This window comes from Oryctolagus cuniculus, chromosome 15, assembly GCF_051225735.1.
Source record: "Oryctolagus cuniculus isolate XC-2025 breed Fujian yellow rabbit chromosome 15, ASM5122573v1, whole genome shotgun sequence".
In the NCBI taxonomy this organism is placed as follows: domain Eukaryota; kingdom Metazoa; phylum Chordata; class Mammalia; order Lagomorpha; family Leporidae; genus Oryctolagus; species Oryctolagus cuniculus.
The window spans coordinates 65,807,958-65,826,755 of record NC_142881.1 but is presented as its reverse complement, the minus strand read 5'-3'; the positions used below and the strand labels follow the sequence as shown (position 1 = coordinate 65,826,755).

Below are 18,798 nucleotides of genomic sequence, written 5' to 3'. Positions count from 1 at the left end.
CCTAGCGGCGCCGGCACACCGGGTTCTAGTCCCGGTCGGGGCGCCGGATTCTGTCCCGGTTGCCCCTCTTCCAGGCCAGCCCTCTGCTGTGGCCAGGGAGTGCAGTGGAGGATGGCCCAGGTGCTTGGGCCCTGCACCCCATGGGAGACCAGGAAAAGCACCTGGCTCCTGGCTCCTGCCATCGGATCAGCGCGGTGCGCTGGCCGCAGCGCGCCGGCCGCGGCGGCCATTGGAGGGTGAACCAACGGCAAAGGAAGACCTTTCTCTCTGTCTCTCTCTCTCACTGTCCACTCTGCCTGTCAAAAAAAAAAAAAAAAAAAAAATCTCTCTGGAGGACATACTATAAGAGTTGTGCCCAAAGAAACACAGGGAAGTGCTTGGTGAGGTGAAATTGGGACTGACTTCAGGAATGGAATAGCAAGCAGCTACTGCAAGCTTCATGTTGACACAGGAGACGTTTACTATATATCACCATGTCAAAGTTTCAAAACTATAGCACTGTACCCCAACAAACCACACTTTGCTACAGAACACTCAAATCTATGCATAAAACACAAACCGAAAGACCTTACATCTAAAAGCCAATCTACATTCTTTCTTCTAAGGGGCAGGAACAAGCTGACCTTTTGCATGGTGATGGGGAGCCATGTAACCTTTTCCACAGTCTGCATTGAGCATGTGCTACTTTTATAGTGAGATGACACAGTCTTTTTTAAAAATGAACAGATTGATCATATCTAGGGCTTTCTTAAACAACCAGAAACTAGGGCCCTCCATCATCCAGATTCCAGAAGTAAAGTTCTAAATGAGTTTTTGTTTTTTTCCAGGAGTCTTTTCTCGCTCAGCAGACACAGGTACATGGCCTCAGGAGAGAGGTGAACAGCCTCTCTCTGTGCCCAGCAACTCAAAACACCCCTACATTCCTTGGTCCTTTTCCCCCATAATTTATCTGTGCAGACAATACATCTGGCCCATCTGAAATTTTGAAAACAAAACACTCCAGCGCCAGGCACCCCCTCCCAGTAACTGCTGAGCTGGGCGTCTGGCCCAAGTGAGGCTGGAGGAAGGGTGTCTCTGCTGGAACAGGCCCTGCTCACTTGCAGATGCCCATCCGCTGCAACGCTTCCCGAGTGCTCAACTGGACACTGAGCAGACCGAGCTGGGAAAGACCCCAGCGGTGGGTGAGGACGCCACCTTGCCAGCAGCGAGGGGAGCTGAGTTCTGAAACTGGTGGCAGGCCTCAGGTACCCGCCACCTGGAACCCTCCCGGTGAGCCTTTCCTTTCTCTCAGACACAGCCAGAGCCAGCCTAGGGGGTGAACGTGGAGCTGTCCCACACTGAGTCTTGTCGCGTATCTGCCCCAATCTTTAACCCTCAGAGCAGCTCAGCGCAAACTGTTATTCCAGCTGCCATTGGACAACGTAGACTCCAGCTGCTGCACCCAGGCTTGATGGTGGGTAGGAATAGCCTGACAAGAACAGTTAATTCTTTTTTTTTTTTTTTTTTTGACAGGCAGAGTGGACAGTGAGAGAGAGAGAGAGAGAGAGAGAGAGAGAAAGGTCTTCCTTTGCCGTTGGTTCACCCTCCAATGGCTGCCGTGGCCGGCGCGCAGCAGCCAGTGCACCACACCCATCCGAAGGCAGGAGCCAGGTGCTTCTCCTGGTCTCCCATGGGGTGCAGGGCCCAAGCACCTGGGCCATCCTCCACTGCACTCCCGGGCCACAGCAGAGAGCTGGCCTGGAAGAGGGGCAACCGGGACAGAATCCGGCGCCCCAACCGGGACTAGAACCCGGTGTGCCGGTGCCGCAGGTGGAGGATTAGCCTACTGAGCCGCGGCGCCAGCCAAGGACAGTTAATTCTAATTTTTCCACTGAGCTCCAACTCAAAGTAAGGCTGACTGCTACTCAGCAAGATGGGCTGCCTCAGCTGAGGCTTTAATGGAGCGTGGATCTGGGTCCCCAAAGCACAATGTTTGCTGTATACGTACTTCGGGACAAGAAGGAAAATGAAAAGTAGAGCTTCTTAAGGCAAAATTGAAAGTTGAATGTGCTCCATAGTCAGGCTGGTGGCCAGCGCCGCGGCTCAGTAGGCTAATCCTCTACCTTGCGGCGCCGGCACACCGGGTTCTAGTCCCGGTCGGGGCGCCGGATTCTGTCCCGGTTGCCCCTCTTCCAGGCCAGCTCTCTGCTGTGGCCCGGGAGTGCAGTGGAGGATGGCCCAAGTCCTTGGGCCCTGCACCCCATGGGAGACCAGGAGAAGCACCTGGCTCCTGCCTTCAGATAGGCGTGGTGCGCCAGCCGCAGCACGCCGGCCACAGCGGCCATTGGAGGGTGAACCAACGGCAAAGGAAGACCTTTCTCTCTCTCTCTCTCTCTCTCTCACTGTCCACTCTGCCTGTCAAAAAAAAAAAAAAGTTTTAATATATAACATAGGCTGACAGCACCAACAGCCAGCTGGGGAGCAGGGGCTTGGAGAGACCCCACAGCTCCCACAGCTCCAATGGGCTACAAGCAAATGTTTCTAAATGCACGGTACCTGCGTTCAGGCCTCTCTCTGCCCAAAATCAGACATCATTGTGGTTCCTCTAGTGGCAAACAAGGAGCTCCAGGAGCCCAGCAAGAGACAGGGCACCCCGGCCCAGGAGCTGTGGGGTGTATCTTTTTAAGAGCAGGGCTGCTCTTAGTCCAGGGGTCCCTGATGGCACCCCAGATGGTCATCTCTGTCCACATCTCTTTTCCAGCAGCCTTGTCCTTCCAGTCCTCAGCTGGAACACAAGGCCACTTTCGCCCTCTGTTAGAGTTCTAGCCCCTTACCACTTCTTCCCTGAGCTACAGAACTGGGACTTGTGCCATCAAGGGAGGTGACATCTTAACGCCCAGACTGGGTCAGCCCTCCTCAAACACTAACTATTGCTCTCCTTGACTCCCAGGTACAGATCTTGCCACCCAAGTGGGGTCCAAGGAGACACCCACAGCTGATCTCTCACATCCTCACCTCTGGCCAAACCAGCCCTTCCCAACTGTCCCCACAGGATTCAGCCCTTCCCAGTCATACTCACAGCAAGCCCAGCTGTGCCATCACTCTAGCCCAGGCCCACCCCTGCTCTTGGCAGTCCCACTGCATTCCCAGACACGTGCACTTACCCGCCACATTGATTTTTAAAAAAAGCAAACAATGCTCATTCCTTCCTTAAAACCCTCCAACAGTATTCTCTCACACGCACAACACAACCCAGATTCTTCCAGTGGTCTAAAGGGTCCCCGAGCAGCCAGCCCTTGCCCACCCTTCCAGCTTGCTCTTATGCTACTGTCCTCTCTGTTACTAAGCCACACGGTTTCCTGTTCTTAGTACATGCTGCTCCCTCTGCCTGGATGAAACACTGCTCCTCCAACTCCTCCCTGGCCTTGCCCCTTCTCATCCCCCAGTCTTAGCCTAAGGCCACTTACATCGCCTTACCTAAATACACCATGACCACAGTCACCCTGGATTGTATCACAGTTTTAATTCCTTCACAGCTCCCAGTGCTTCCCGCAGTTACCTTGTTTGTACGTTTGTTTGTTTCCCAGCCACACTGGGCGCCAAGTTTCTTCTGAGGGACCCTGAATCATCATCACCCAGGCTGGTGGCTGACACACAGAGGACCTTAGATCATTATGTGGTGACAAATGATTGGTTACAGGAAAAAAATAAATGCTTTCTCAAAGGCCATCACTGCCTGCAGACCTCCCACTGTGCTATTTCCTTGGCTCCGCCTCTCTCTTGCCTTCCATCACCAAGTGTTGACACCTGTCCTAAGGCTGACTCAAAGGCCCCTCTCCCGTAAAGTCCTCCACTCCCACCTCCAGACAGAAATAACTCCTCTGGCAGCCCAGCCCTGCCTGGGCTTACCAAGCTGCCTTTAGTGTCCTCAAGTCCCAAGGCCATCTACCTCAACAGGACTTCACTCTTCATTCCTGGAAACCCTTGCTTAGAAAAAATCATTAATGCCACTGGTGGCTCAGAGCTTCTCCAGTATCAATTCAGACAACAGGCTGCCCAAACAGCCCTTCTCAGAACAATGCTTTGCCCAACTGGGCGAGAGACTCACCAACCAGAGCGCCGGCTTCACACTGACACGTGTCCACCCATCCTTCAAACTCAACACAATCAAATCTGCACAGAAAGGCCTGCGTTACACCACATATTCCAGCCGAGACTCTGCTCCAGACCCTACCAGGTTCCAGAGGGCTCAAACGAGGCTCACCGAGAAGGGTCTCCTGGGACTCCATGGGGGCGGCCCTGATGGACAGGTTACTCTGGTGGCCTCTGGGGAATTATGAAAGAAGGAACGGGGCGAGTGAGTGGCTCACCTACCCTAACTTGCAGCCGGGCTAGCACAAAGACGAAATGGCGCTGCGGTCTATGGTTCGGGAAGGGCAGGGCTTTGCGACTTCCACCTGCAGGGGCGACTCCTTTGGGAACTTCCATCAAAGCAGTAACTGGCCCCCAAATTCGAGCCCGAATCCGGGTTCAGGCCAAGGCGCCACACAGCCAACTCACCTCTCTCCCTTTCCCAGGGCGACGGCGCTGGACCGCTATGGACTGCAGAAGGCGGGCTTCACGCACGTGCTGAACGCCGCCCACGGCCGCTGGAACGTAGACACCGGGCCCGACTACTACCGCGACATGCCCATCGAGTACCACGGCGTGGAGGCCGACGACCTGCCGACCTTCGACCTCAGTGTCTTCTTCTACTCGGCAGCCGCCTTCATCGACTCCGCGCTCCGCGACGACCACAGTAAGCGCGCCGCGGCCCGCACGGCCCCGCCCACCCCACAGTCCGGACCTGCCGCAAGGCCCCGCCCCTGCGCGACGTCCGGGCCGGAAGCCGAGCTGCGCACGGCACTCTGCACGCGGCGCGCTGGGGTGCGCGAGGCCCAGGAGGCCGTGCGCGAGGTGCGGGGGGTGGCTGGGGTTTGAGGACCTGCCCCGCCGCGTGGAGCGCGCTGCTAGTGGGGCGCTGGCCTTGATTGCCATGGCGGGGGGGACTCAGAATCTAGGGTTAACAGGAAAGGCCTTTCAGTCTGATTTTGTCTTCCCCAAGGAGCATCAGCCATCCTTCCAGCGCCCTCAACGCTGGTTCTGCGCCTGACGCGCTAATTGTGCTTGGGCCCGAATACCACTATAGCAAAGGCCTTAGATGCCGGAAAGCCCTCGGGGAGCTGACTTGAGTGGGAATCCTTTAAGTTTTGCGGGAGACTGTCCATGTCCTGCCAGCCGGGTCCCGGGCTGCCCTCCCTCCTTCCCAGCCTAGTGAGGATCTCCCTCAGAAAGCAGGCGACCTTGACTGGACTGTTGTGAGAATCCGGGTTCAGCACCCACAGTGGGCAACATGAGCATTAATGACCGTCTCTCGGCTCACACAGCTAGTCCTTGGACTTCACATGCAGTTTAAGCTGCCCGATCCGGGAAAGACGACAAGGCTACTTTGGAGAGAAGGGCACAGCTTAGGTGTGTGTCAGGGTGAGACAATGTGCTGTGACGGCTGCAGGCTGTACTTCGGGCCATTCCACAGAGGGCCCTCAGCTCCCCGATCCCTGCTGACTTCAGCCCCACGTGTCACACCCCTCTGCGGGGCCAAGGCACAATGCAGGGTACCCCACTGCTGACAGCCTTTCTCCCCACAAGAGTTTGGAATTGAAAGCCTTGCAGACTGACCGACTGACCTGCTTAGGAACCTGCAGCCTGAGTCTGGGCCTGGGCCAGGTTTGCCGGGTAGTCTCCGGCCTTGGTGGCCATCCCAAAGTGGCTCTGACTGCAGAGCCACCCATGGCCACCGCCAGTTTGTCAGGGTTTTGGTTCAGAAGGCAAGGTCATCATGGGGAAAGCCCACAGAGCCGGTGTTGTGCTGGAGGGCCTCCTGTGTAGGCCATCCTTTTAGGACCATATTTTATCTTTTGTGCTTTCTGGGTTCCAAGCAGGATCAAAAAAGCAACTGGACTGTGACTCATCCCCATGAAGTCAAATTTGCCCCAGAGTATTTGAAGTTAACTGAAAACATCCTGGACGTGAAACCTCCCTCCCCTTCCCCTTCCCCAGCAACACACACCCAAAACCCCTACAGCTGCCCAGTCCTTGAGTTTCTGCTTACTGTGCTCACTTGCCCGCATCAGCTCGCAGACCCTGCTCCCAGGGGAGGCGCTGGGCAGACTTGGCAGAGGACAGGGCTGGGTTCAAACTCCCATCACACAACTTCCGAAGCATGTGCATTCCCCCAGCCTTGGTTTCTCCATCTGGTGGCGCAAATATTTACCTCACAAGGCTGTAATGAGGATCAGCAGCGAAACACGCACAGCACTTAGCCGAGGACCTGGCGCACAGCAGGCTCTCGGATGTGTTTGATAAAGAGGCTTCGTGTGCTCTGGAGCATGCAGCCATGCAACCACACCAGCCCGTGCAGGCCGGCATCGTAAAGCTCCCAAGCCTAAAAGAAAGGGAAAAAGAAAAAAAAAAACAAAAAACACATTCCATTCCAGCTTTGAACTAGTGGGATGCACTCACATGAAAGCTTGGTTTAGGGCCCTGGCGCGCCACTTGGGAGTCTGAGCCCTCCTGCCAAATCAGAAGAGCATCAGGCTCTCAAGTCACATGTGCTGGCCTGGGCAGGCCACGGGCCTGGATGAGGAGGTGTCAGGTGGCCAAGAGCGCCTAGCAAAGAAAGCGAGGGTCAAGACGGGAAGTATAGGCACAGGTCAGGGACGTGCAGGGCGCAGACTGCACAGCTGGGCTGTGGGGGCCAGACCAGCTGAATGGGGTGGGGACAGGACTAGACTGCGCTGCTAGGTGGAGGCCGGCTCTGTTCTCAGGGCCCTGTGAATCCGCTTTAGCTAAAGACTTCCTCGAGGCAGGGGTTCGAAGACGGACCCTGGTTCTTCAGGCAGAGTGTAAACATGAGGCTGGCTGAATGGGAGGCCCCGGGCATGCAGGCATGCGCAGCGGCTGTTGTGGCGCCACAGAGCCCAGGACCCCCTTGAGAGAGCAGCTGTGACTCAGAGAATGAGCACAAACGGGGAAGATCTCCTCACTTGTCAAGAAAAGCCCCCGATCTTGAATCTTCTGGAAAGACACTTCATTTTTAAGCAATGGCGACAAACTGAAATTTCTTAAAACGCTACCAGGGGCAAACAGACGCAACCCAGGGGCCACGAGTTTGTCGCCTGTGCCCTGAGTGGTCTGAACAAAAGGCTCGTTAGCAGCAGCTTTGCCATGGGCTCCAGGCGAAGTGGATGGTGGGGTCTGGTCCTGCGCTAGAACACCAAGGACCCTGCTGGGGCATCTTAGAGCCAGACCTACAAGTCCATTTCCAAGAGAGGTGCTGATGGACAGTGTGGCCCAGAGACACGGCCTCATCTCTTTGCTCCCTCTTGTCTTTCCTGCCCTCCATTGGCTAGCTTCAGCTAAGTGTACACAGCTGCCCACGACTCTCACGGTCAGTCTCAGTCACTCTTTTTATTCCTTGTGGTGCTGAGGCGCTGAGTGCGGGGTCTGTAATAAGCTCCTGGGGCCCACTCTACCCCCACCTTTCAGCACTTTGACCCTTCCAGAACGGCTCCAGTTAGCTCAGCTGCTCCTGAAAAACCTAAACCACGATCCAGACCACTGGCCTAGTGTGACAGCTGGGGAAAGGGAGGCCCCAGAAGCCAGGGTCACCGAGCTGACTGGAGGCATAGTCAGGACACTGCCAGCGGGGACTCCTCCTGCCCGTCAGGCCTCACGGAAGAGTCTGGCGCACTTATCTTGAGCGTCTGGTGGCTCTGCTGTAGGCGAGGTCGCCAGGTATCGTGGAAGGAAAGGCTGCCAGCTGCTTACAGGCTAAGAAACAAGTGACCTGGTCACTCCTCATCAGGAGAAGCGGTGACAGCACACAGGGACTGCCCTGCCGGACACTGCGTCCCCGGGCATGCCCCACTGTGGCTTCAATTCAGTGAGATCTTCTAAGAAGCTGCATTTTGTCATCCTTTTCCTGAAACAGGAAGCCATCTGAAAATCTACTTTGCATGAAGTAGGTATAAAGAAATGGACGGGCCGGCGCCGCGGCTCACTAGGCTAATCCTCCGCCTAGCAGCGCCGGCACACCGGGTTCTAGTCCCGGTCGGGGTGCCGGATTCTGTCCCAGTTGCCCCTCTTCCAGGCCAGCTCTCTGCTGTGGCCAGGGAGTGCAGGGGAGGATGGCCCAAGTGCTTGGGCCCTGCACCCCATGGGAGACCAGGAGAAGCACCTGGCTCCTGCCTTCGGATCAGCGCGGTGCGCCGGCCGCGGCGGCCATTGGAGGGTGAACCAATGGCAAAGGAAGACCTTTCTCTCTCTCTCTCTCTCTCTCTCTCTCTCTCACTGTCCACTCTGCCTGTCAAAAATTTAAAAAAAAAAAAGGACAAAGTCTGCTTCCTAAGCTTCCTGAGCTTGCCCCAGACCGCATTGTCAGCGAGTGTTTTAGGGTCCCTGCCCTCCTGTGGCACACACACACATGCTGCCTCACCCCTGCCCTTTGTAACACACTTTGCACCATTTCTCTGGGGGTGCCCATACACTCAGAACTATTTTGAAAGAAGGAGGAACTCGGACTTTTTTTTTTTTTAACACATTGCTGAGAAAGCCGGGTTCTAACAGAGTGTGTGGGAGACTGGCCAAGGGCATCCCCTGCCCCAGGCAAGGCAGTTGCTCACCAGGGTGCCCCTAAGTGGGGGCATGCATGGGATGCCAGCTGGGCCTGGTTCTGATGATGTGAGTGACAGAAACCCACCTGCCCATCACCTCAGAAAACGGGCAGCTAAGGAGCAGCTGTGATTCAGGATTTGGGTTTCTTCGTGAGACTGGGGAATTCACCTTTCGGTAAAGGCCAAAGGGGAAATTTTTCACTGAAACCCGCATTCTTCAAAGACTGCAACCTAACAGTGGGTCATAAACCAATCTGGTGGTGCGGCCAGCATTTCCCTGAAAATAAGGTAAGAGAAGAAAATGTCAGCACGCACTGAGCTGCCAACTCCAAGTCCATATTTTCCTGTGAGTCTCCTCTGACTCACATACTCGCAATGCCGCAGAGCACGGAGGGCGGGGGAGCTCTGGCGGCTGATCAAGTGCCTGCCACTTCCTAGAGGGGCGACTGACAAGTCACCGCTCTGCCCTCCAGCTGCCTTATCTGCCAAATGGGGGTAACAGTTTCACAGACATCTCTGGGTTGCTGTGAGAACTGACAGCAGCCACATACAAAAAGCGCTCAGCAAACCATGCAGTCGGGGTGAGGCTTGGGAGCCCAGCCCTGCTGGGCTTTCCAAAAGCCACGGATCTAGAAAATGGCAGCTCCGACACAGCGCCTTCGCTCAGGCCTAGCCCAGCTGGCGCCGGCCCCAGGGAGCCTCCTGGCCACCCTGCTGCGGTCTGTGGAGGCACAAGGCCTTCCTGGCCCACGTCTTCTCAGCTTCCCCGAGCGCAGCGTCCCTTGGCCTGGGACTGGGCTGCAAAGGGCAGCCATTGGCAGAGCCACAGAGCTAAGAGGGAGCCAGGCCCTGAGTCTGCGGACAGGCGCCAGGAGGAGGGTGGCTGGGCCTGGTCAGCACCTGAGGCCTCCCGGGAGCAGCAGGCCCAACAGCCTTCCTGGCTGCCCGCACCCAGGGTGCAGTCCTGAAAGTCAGATCGAGCCGCAGGGGCTCTTGCTAGGGCCGAGCGCCCACGCCACTCTCCCCCTTCACCTCCAACCCCTCCATCTCCTGTCCCTTCCTCCTCCCCTCCCCCATCCCACTTAACAGACTTCAGGCTCCCCCCAAAAGGCTTAATGAACTACAGCTTTCGTCTGTTTCAAGTATTTAGCCCTGACAGAAAGAATTACCTTCCTTTTTTTTTTCTCTGCCGGGAGAGGAAGAAACGCTTTAGTTGTCAGCAGAGCTGGCCAGCAGCCAGGCAGCCTCTGGAACAGTCTGTGGGGATCAGAGGGCCAGAGCAGACACTCATCCGGCTGCATGTACCCACAGCCCCCAACCCGACACTGCACTCAACAAGGGGCCCCTGCTTCTAGCCCTCCTTTCGGGCCCAGGTGAACAGGGTACAATGGCTTGCTCGGGATACTCAGTGACCTGGACAGCTGGGGTTTGGGGGCCGCCTGGTTCGCTTATGATGACTTGAACTATGGTAGAACTGAGGGTTACCTTCCTCTGCCAGGCTCTGCGTGTGTGTGTGGGGGGGTCGTCACTGTCCAGCCTCAGGATGCACAGACCTCCCCAGCCTGGTGTCTGGGATCCCTTGTTTCTCAAGCTGCCCCAGCCTCTGACCACAGCCACTGTCCTGCACGGACGGCCCCACGAGGGAGGTCACGGCTCGGGTGGAGAGGCGATCAGGGAGTCATGTCCACACAGTAGGGCTCTTTGCCATGTTCTCCCATCAGAAACCCACCGGCATCCATAAGCACCTCCGTCATCTGCCAGGCCTCAGGCGCAGGAACACAGCCGTGGAGCAGCACAGCTCAGGCTGCCCCAGCCAGCTCAGGCCCAGTGGAGAGGCTGCACGACGACAGCAAGGCCTGGCAGGGTGCTGGTGGTGGCGGTGACCGGCTGGGAGAGCCACACAGCCTGACCTCATGGCTTCTGTCCCTAGAGCACAGGGGCCAATGCGTAGCACACAGTAGGACCTCTACAACATGTTGCACCAAACTGTTTCTCCTGCTGCCATCTGCTTTCTGGGTGATCTCCGGCAAGTCAGTTGACCTCACGAGGCCTGTTTCCCTGGCTGTAAAGTAGGGCTGATGGCAACGCAACCTTGAAGATCCTTTCAAGGAAGAAGGCCATGAAGTCAGGGGGACGGGGTGAGCCCCAGAGTGCCCCCAAATGGGACCCAGAAGCAGGGCAAAGCCTCTCACTCACGGAGCTTCTCAGCTCCGCCTACCAGTGGACACGGTAGTGGCCGAAGACAGCTTTATTCCTCTAGAGCTCTGGCTCTCAAGCCTCTTTTATATGCTTAAAAAATATTGAGGATCTCAAAGATCTTTAGTGTATTAGAAATAAAAACCTAAACATTTAGAAATACTCATCTAAAATAATAAACCATTGCATAGCCATGTAATAACATTTTAATGAAAAATTGTACTTTCAAAAATAAAATTAAGGAGAGTGGCTCCTAGATTTTTTTTTTTGCAGATCTTTTTAATGTTAAGCTTAATAGAATTGAGTTGGATTCTCTTATCTGCTTCTGTATTCAGTCTGTTGTGATAGGTTGTTTTCATTGAAGTGTATGAAGAAAATCCAGTGTCATTCAGATATGTATTGGAGAAGGGAGGAATGTTTTAATAGCATTTTCCAATAATTGTAGATATTCTTTACAAGTGATAACTTTTTAAAAAGGTTTTATTTATGTATTTGAGAGGCAGAGTTAGAGAGAGAGAGAGAGAGGGAGAGACAGAAAGAAAGGTCTTTCACCCACTGGTTCACTCCCCAAATGGCTGCAGTGGCTGGAGCTGAGCCGATCAAAAGCCAGGAGCCAGATGCTTCTTCTGGGTCTCCCACATGGGTGCAGGGGCCCAAGCACTTGGACCATCTTCTAGAAGCTAGATTGGAAGTGAAGCAGCCAGGATTTAAACTGGCACCATTATGGGATACTGGCACTGCAGGCAGTAGCTTTACTCACTATGCCACAGCACCTGCCCAAGTGATAGCTTTTTAAAGGGCATTTTTAAAGTGGGCGTTTGGCCTACTGGTTAAGCTGTTGGTTGGGATGTCTGCTTGGTTTCCAGCTTCAGCTTCGGACTCCAGCTTCCTGCCAGTGCAGACCCTGGGAGGCAGCTGGTGATGGCTCAATTGGTTAGGTTCCTGCTATACACGTGGAAGACCTGGATTCAGTTCCCAGCTCCCAGCTTCGGCCTGGCTTGTCCCAGCCATTGTGGACATTTGGGGAGTGAACCAGCAAATAGCTGCATTCTCTCCATCAATCTGTGTCATTCCCTCTGTTTCTCTCAAATAAATAAATATGTTTTAACTTAAAGCAATAAAGGTTGGTTGTGGAATGTGAAGCCATATCAGTGGCGTTCATTGTCGGTAACAGTAAAATCCATCGGTCTGTCTTGTATTTTGAATGTATCTCTTCCCCATACATAATTCTGTAGTAGCCTGCATTGGTCACTTGGAGAATATGTTTCACCAAGTTATGTACATCTTCCAAATGCTGAAACTTCATTAATATATTATCACAAAATCACAGTTGTTAATAACACCATTGATTTTTTTTTAAAGATTTTTAAAAATTTATTTGACAGGTAGAGTTACAGACAGTGAGAGAGTGAGAGAGAGAGAGAAAGGTCTTCCTTCCATTGGTTCACTCCCCAAATGGCTGCACCGATCCGAAGCCAGGAGCTTCCTCCTAATCTCCCATGCAGGTGCAGGCGCCCAAGCACTTGGGCCATCCTCCACTGCTCTCCCCGGCCACAGCAGAGAGCTGGACTGGAAGAGGAGCAACCAGGACTAGAACCCGGCGCCCACATGGGATGATGGCACTGCAGGCAGAGTATTAACCAAGTGAGCCACGGCGCCAGGCCCCAGTAACACCATTGATCTTAACAGAAATCTTCAGGTGTTGGAAAACTGTCGGTCTCACAGTGATGGATACAAGTTTTCCGAAATTCTTTTTTTTTTTTTTTAAAGATTTATTTATTTATTTGAAAGTCAGAGCCACACAGAGAGAGGACAGGCAGAGAGAAAGAGAGGGAGAGAGAGGTCTTCCATCTGCTGGTTCATTCCCCCAATTGGCCGCAACAGCCAGAGCTGCACTGATCGGAAGTCAGGAGCCAGGAGTTTCTTCCGGGTCTCCCACGCGGGTGCAGGGGCCCAAGGACCTGGGCCGTCTTCTGCTGCTTTCCCAGGCCATAGTAGAGAGCTGGATTGGAAGTGGAGCAGCCGGGTCTCGAATCAGTGCCCACATAGGATGCCGGCACTTCAGGCCAGGGCGTTAACCCACTGAGCTACAGCATTGGCCCCTCAAAATTCTTAATTTTTGCTTGAAAGCTTGCATTTTAACAGTGGCCACAAATCTGTCAGTCATTTTCTTTCAAGTGACAGGCTTACCTTGTTCACTTTTGAGAAAAAGTCTGCCAAGTGCCCAAACAGGAATAACCTTCACTTTTCTGTCATTTGTTCATTCAGGTAAGAATAGTATTTCCTGGAAGCAGCTAGTTTAAGTTTGCATCTCAGACTCCCACGTGCTTTTGCTTGAGAAACCATTACATTTTGGTAGATAGCCAAAGTGTGGCGTGTATGTTGCCCATTGCAATCTATGGAACATTAAGAAGTGTACTGAAGGGTTGAAATTATTTTCATCGAGGATATTCTTAAGGGAAGTTGACACTGGCACCACCCCCTGGATGTGGGGTGGTAGACAACGTGGTGATCACTGTTACAGCCTGGTGTCTGTGCCGTGATTCATGCTGGGGCACCAGCGCTGCCCACTGCTGCCTCTGTGCCGTCAGCACCAAAGTCAGCACAGTCAGAGAGCCAAACGTCACCGGGCACTGCTATGGCAACAGGAGCCACCCTGGAGTCTCCCAAGGGAACTCCCAGGGGACCTGGATCACACTTGGAGAAGCACCAGTCTAGGTTATGATGTAGCTAACGCCAAGTGCAGGAACAGTCATGACACGGAGGACCTTGTCTTTAAAAACAACAACAAACTCCGGACCGTGGGATTTTTACTGACTCGTTTTCGCTCAGTGCCGATCAGCCTTCGCTCTGCTATTCGGCGGTGAGGCAAGTGAGGGTCCAGGGGCTGAGGGAGGACTCGCGCATCACCCGGCTGGTGCTGAGGAACAGGACCCAGCCTGGAACCCCAGTCTGCAGGAGGGTGGGCCCGGGTTCTGAAGGCTCCGAGGCCATGCGGATGCTGCTGGGCTGCATGGCGGGCACGAGACGCCCTCTGTCTGAGGGAGCACTCTCATCACGTGAGGTCAAATCCAGGAGCACTGCTATAGTGCAGAAACCATCCCTGCCTGGCTGTTCCACCCGGGGCGGGCGGGGGCATGGGTCACCCTGTGGTCTCCTAAGGGCTGGGTGGGTCCTCCCGGCACAGAATCTCTATGCAGCCCCAAGAAATAAAATAAAAACTAGAGAACTCTTTGTCCAGCAGTGAACAGAGTTCCAAGATGTATGGTTACGGGAAAAAATCCAGGTCTAGGAAACTAGGTAGAACTCACTACCATTGAGGCAAGGAAGGAGACAAGATGTTCCGGCTGCTGCACAGACAGGGGCTTCTTCCCGGAAGAGACTGGAACCGCTCCCCGCTTCTGGGAACTGCAGGGGCGGTGGGGGTCAGGGGCTCTTCATTGGGTACCTTTGGTACCTTCTGTGACTGGAGTCCCAGTGGCTGCCTCCTTGAACACACACAAGGAAGGCTCTAAGAAACAAAGCCGAGCCTAAACGCCCGTGTCCAGCATTTCCATCTGTAGGCACTGGGCAGGGAGGAGGGGCGGCCTTGCTAATGTCACCTGCCGCCCGCCCCCCTGCCCCCTCCCAGCCACCCAGGGCCGCCAATGCTGGCAGGCTCCCCACTTAAACCTGTGGGCTGTGGCGAGGGAAAGCGGGGCAAAGCCGAGGCCAGCAGCCCCGTTCCTGCTGCCACCCCCTCTTCAGCGCGGGTTTTCCCTCTCTTCATTCTGTCCGCAGATAAGATCCTGGTTCACTGCGCCATGGGCCGCAGCCGCTCGGCCACCCTGGTCCTGGCCTACCTGATGATCCACAGGAACATGACCCTGGTGGACGCCATCCAACAAGTGGCCAAGAACCGCTGTGTCCTCCCCAACCGGGGCTTCCTGAAGCAGCTGCGAGAACTGGACAGGCAGCTGGTGCAGCAGAGGCGACAGGCCCAGCGCGGCGAAGGCGACGGTGAGGAGGCCCAGGACGGCGCGCAGTAGGGCCCTCGACGCGGGCGCTGCGCCGGGACTCTGGGGACGGACGCGGGAGGCGAAGGCCGAGGAGGCCGAGGGCCTGGCTGGTCTCGGAGCAGAGACGCAAGGGCCTGGCCGGGCCTCTCCGCGCGTGCTCGGCTGCTTCCCGAGAGCGCAGGGAGCGGAGCGGGCTGGGCACCAGCAGCTGAGTCGGGGCCTGGCCGCCTGCGTGGTCTCCTGCCCGCGCGCGCTCACTCCCTCACCCGGCCTCCTGTGTGTTTATTTTTAGTAAGATGGAAACAGGCACGGATTATACAATGTGTGGGCATTGTGCTCTGATTAAACATCTGGCTTTGTTTTAAAGTCACGTTCATATAAAACTAATTGTGAAATAGGAGGTGGTTTCCTAACCCCCAGAAGAGTACCAAGGCGAGCATCCGGTCGGTCTGTACCCTGGGATCCCAGGCAGGGTCACCATCTAAAGACGTGGGATCTGGCCGGCGCCGGGCTCACTAGGCTAATCCTCCACCTGCGGCGCTGGTACTCCGGGTTCTAGTCCCAGTTGGGGTGCCGGTTCTGTCCTGGTTGCTCCTCTTCCAGTCCAGCTCTCTGCTGTGGCCCGGGAAGGCAGTGGAGGATGGCCAAGTGTTTGGGCCCTGCACCCGCATGGGAGACGAGGAGGAAGCACCTGGCTCCTGGCTTCGGATCGGTGCAGCGCGCCGGCCGTAGCAGCCATTTAGGGGGTGAACCAATGGAAGGAAGACCTTTCTCCCTGTCTCTCTCACTGTCCACTCTGCCTGTCAAAGAGAGAGAGAGAGAGAGAGAGAGAAGTGGGATCCTGGCTCTGCACAGAGACCCCTGCCCTCGCTTCCCCGCTTCCCGGAACAAGGCAAATGTGGCCAAGGAGGAGTTTGCCGTGGGAAGAGCCGCTGTTTCGGGGATCGCAGTCGGAGCCCCGGGCTGGATGTGCAGGTCACCGCAGGCAGTGTGTGCAGGGCTTGCTGTGGGATGGGAGCCTGGGGCGGAGGCGCCTGCTTGGGTGCTGAGCCTCTTGTCGTGTCAGGATTTTGGGTCTTGAGAAAACAGCAACAGGCACAGGCAGGCAGTGCAGCCAACACCGCAGAAGGCCAGGCCGCCTGGGGCTCACGGGCAGGGCCCAGGGAGTTCGGCTGTGGTGTTTCAGCCCACCAGAGGGGAAGTTCTTGAGGGAAGGAGGGAGAGGGGGCAGTGGAGAGCGCAGGGGCAGCGGTCACCCTGTGGCTTTCAGGCGCTTTTGTGCCAGAGCCTTGGAGCTGGGGCCTGCTGGACCACCTACGGGACGCGGACTGCGCCCAGTGGCCTCCCGGTGAGGCTGCCATCGCTGTTCTGATAAATGATGGCGCGGGAGCCATTGCACTAAGTGCTGCAAAGCAAAAAGGCAGAGATGAGATGGAAATTTCTTTCTTTCTTTCTTTCTTTCTTTCTTTCTTTCTTTCTTTCTTTCTTTCTTTCTTTCTTTCTCTTTCTTTCTCTTTCTTTCTTTCTTTCTTTCTCTTTCTTTCTTTCTTTCTCTTTCTTTCTTTCTTTCTTTCTCTTTCTTTCTTTCTTTCTTTCTCTTTCTTTCTTTCTTTCTTTCTCTTTCTTTCTTTCTTTCTTTCTCTTTCTTTCTTTCTTTCTCTTTCTTTCTTTCTCTTTCTTTCTTTCTTTCTTTCTTTCTTTCTTTCTTTCTTTCTTTCTTTCTTTCTTTCTTTTTTGACAGGCAGAGTGGACAGTGAGAGAGAGAGAGACAGAGAGAAAGGTCTTCCTTTGCCGTTGGTTCACCCTCCAATGGCCTCCGCGGCCGGCGCGCTGCGGCCGGCGCACCGCGCTGATCCGATGGCAGGAGCCAGGAGCCAGGTGCTTTTCCTGGTCTCCCATGGGGTGCAGGGCCCAAGCACCTGGGCCATCCTCCACTGCACTCCCTGGCCACAGCAGAGGGCTGGCCTGGAAGAGGGGCAACCGGGACAGAATCCGGCGCCCCAACCGGGACTAGAACCCGGTGTGCCGGCGCCGCTAGGCGGAGGATTAGCCTAGTGAGCCGCGGCGCCGGCCGAGATGGAAATTTCAAAGTGTGCTAAACTACCAGAAAAGGAGGTGACCGTGCAGAGCTGGACAGAGAGCAGGCTCGTCTGCTGCAGAGACCACCACCGCAGGCATCTGAGGGCCACAGAGAGCAGAACCACCTCCCGACTCAGATCTGAGTGTGCGGGCCGTCCCCAGGGTCCTGGGAGAGGGGCAGACAAAAGGGACTTGGGGTTGTGCTGCTTCCTACCAGGTTCTCCCATCCTGGTGTCTCAGGTCCGGCCTATCCCATGTCCAGGGAGAAGAGGTTTCTGGTGGTTTTTTTTTTTTTTTTTTTTTTTTTTTTTTTTACAGGCAGAGTGGACAGTGAGAGAGAGAGACAGAGAGAAAGGTCTTCCTTTGGTTCACCCTCCAATGGCCGCTGCGGCTGGCGCGCTGCGCTGATCCGATGGCAGGAGCCAGGTGCTTCTCCTGGTCTCCCATGGGGTGCAGGGCCCAAACACCTGGGCCATCCTCCACTGCACTCCCGGGCCACAGCAGAGGGCTGGCCTGGAAGAGGGGCAACCGGGACAGAATCCGGCGCCCCGACCGGGACTAGAACCCGGTGTGCCGGCGCCCCAAGGCGGAGGATTAGCCTAGTGAGCCGTGGCGCCGGCCCCGAGGTTTCTGTTTTGACGAGGTACTTACATTTACTAAGGCTTCACAAGCAGGAAGGACAATGGCCATGGGTCACTGCTGGTGTTATCTTGAGCTTGCCCACACTCCCACTCCCCCTTGTGCCCATCTCTTGGTGGGCTGAGTTGAGTCCTGCTGGGGACAGCGGAAGCAAAGAATGTCGGTCAGGGGCCTACTGTCTCCAACATGATTCCTGAGGTCCAAGGATAGGAGAAAGAAGGAATACAAGTGTTTGCAAAAGCTTCTTCAGAAGTCAAAGGTTCATCTGGCCAATGGGTAGCTACTGATACCCTGCCATGTGGCAACAGCTGAGTGGGGCGACTGGAAACCAAGAGAAGAATGTGATGCGGGAAACAGGTACTGAGCAGAACAATGGAGGAGCCCACTGTGGATGGAGTGGTTGAGGAAGACCGCCCAGAGGAGACAGGGTAAGCTTGGACCTGAAGCAGCCCACCTGTGAGAAGCTGCCCATCAGTGAGGCTGGACCTTATGTGTGTACGGACGGGTGGAGAGTGAGGAAAGCAGTGGAGAGACTCAACTGTATTCCAAGCGCACAGAAAAACCACCCAAGGATTCTAAGCAGGGGAGTGGGATGAACTGTTTCAAGATCACACTGCAAAGAACTCACTTTGGCCAAAGCATGGGGAATGGATGGGTGGTAGGGAATGAAGAAGGGAGGAGAGACCAGGTGGGAGGCAGTTAGGATGGTTGAGAGGAAAGGGGAACACGGCCTTGACTGCCAGCGTTAGTATTCAAGAGGAGTGTGCAGTTTCTCTGGAAAATGGACAGGCCTGCTGAGAGGGAGGGACAACTGAAAGATAAACTGATGGGATTCTTGGTGGTGCCTTAAACCTGAGATAGGATTTACCTGAGTGGGAATGGGAAGAACAAGACATCAACGGTGTGGTCCCGTCAGATGCCTAAGGCACACAAAAAGCTGATCGGGAACCTCGAGCTGGGGAATGTGCAGGGAATGTGGGGAACCTGCAGATGTGAGTCTGGTGAGACCCTAGAGAGGATGGGGTTTGAAGCCATCATACCAGGTGCGACAGGAGGAGGGAGAAGCCGCTGCAGGCCTGACCCCTGCAGAGCTGGGCCTGGGTGGAGGAAGGCCCAGGAAAGGGAACAGGTATGTAGAAGGAATTATAGAAACCGAATACAAAGAAATGGAAGATACTGCTTCCTAATATAAC

At 55.1% G+C, this 18,798-nt stretch overlaps 2 protein-coding genes across 4 annotated transcripts in view; one reads left to right on the top strand and one right to left on the bottom strand.

Annotated features, from left to right (window-relative positions):
* The window catches only part of SAMD8 (sterile alpha motif domain containing 8), a 128,479-nt gene extending 123,810 nt beyond the window's left edge, over window positions 1–4,669 (bottom strand). Inside the window, exon 1 of the mRNA XM_070057881.2 lies at window positions 4,540–4,669. The gene's annotated coding sequence lies outside the window, so the exon portion shown is untranslated. The remainder of the gene's footprint in view (window positions 1–4,539) is intronic.
* The window catches only part of DUSP29 (dual specificity phosphatase 29), a 37,644-nt gene extending 22,391 nt beyond the window's left edge, over window positions 1–15,253 (top strand). For 2 of the 3 annotated variants that reach the window (XM_089313508.1, XM_089313509.1), the window contains exons 4-5: window positions 4,557–4,777; window positions 11,756–12,031. In XM_089313508.1, the coding sequence (XP_089169634.1) occupies window positions 4,557–4,777; window positions 11,756–11,811 (277 nt within the window). In that variant the 3' untranslated portion in view covers window positions 11,812–12,031. Of the gene's footprint in view, window positions 1–4,556; window positions 4,778–11,755; window positions 12,032–14,669 lie in introns of those variants that run through there. The other variant, XM_089313507.1, reaches the window with a different exon arrangement.
* Window positions 15,254–18,798: the final 3,545 nt, after the last annotated feature.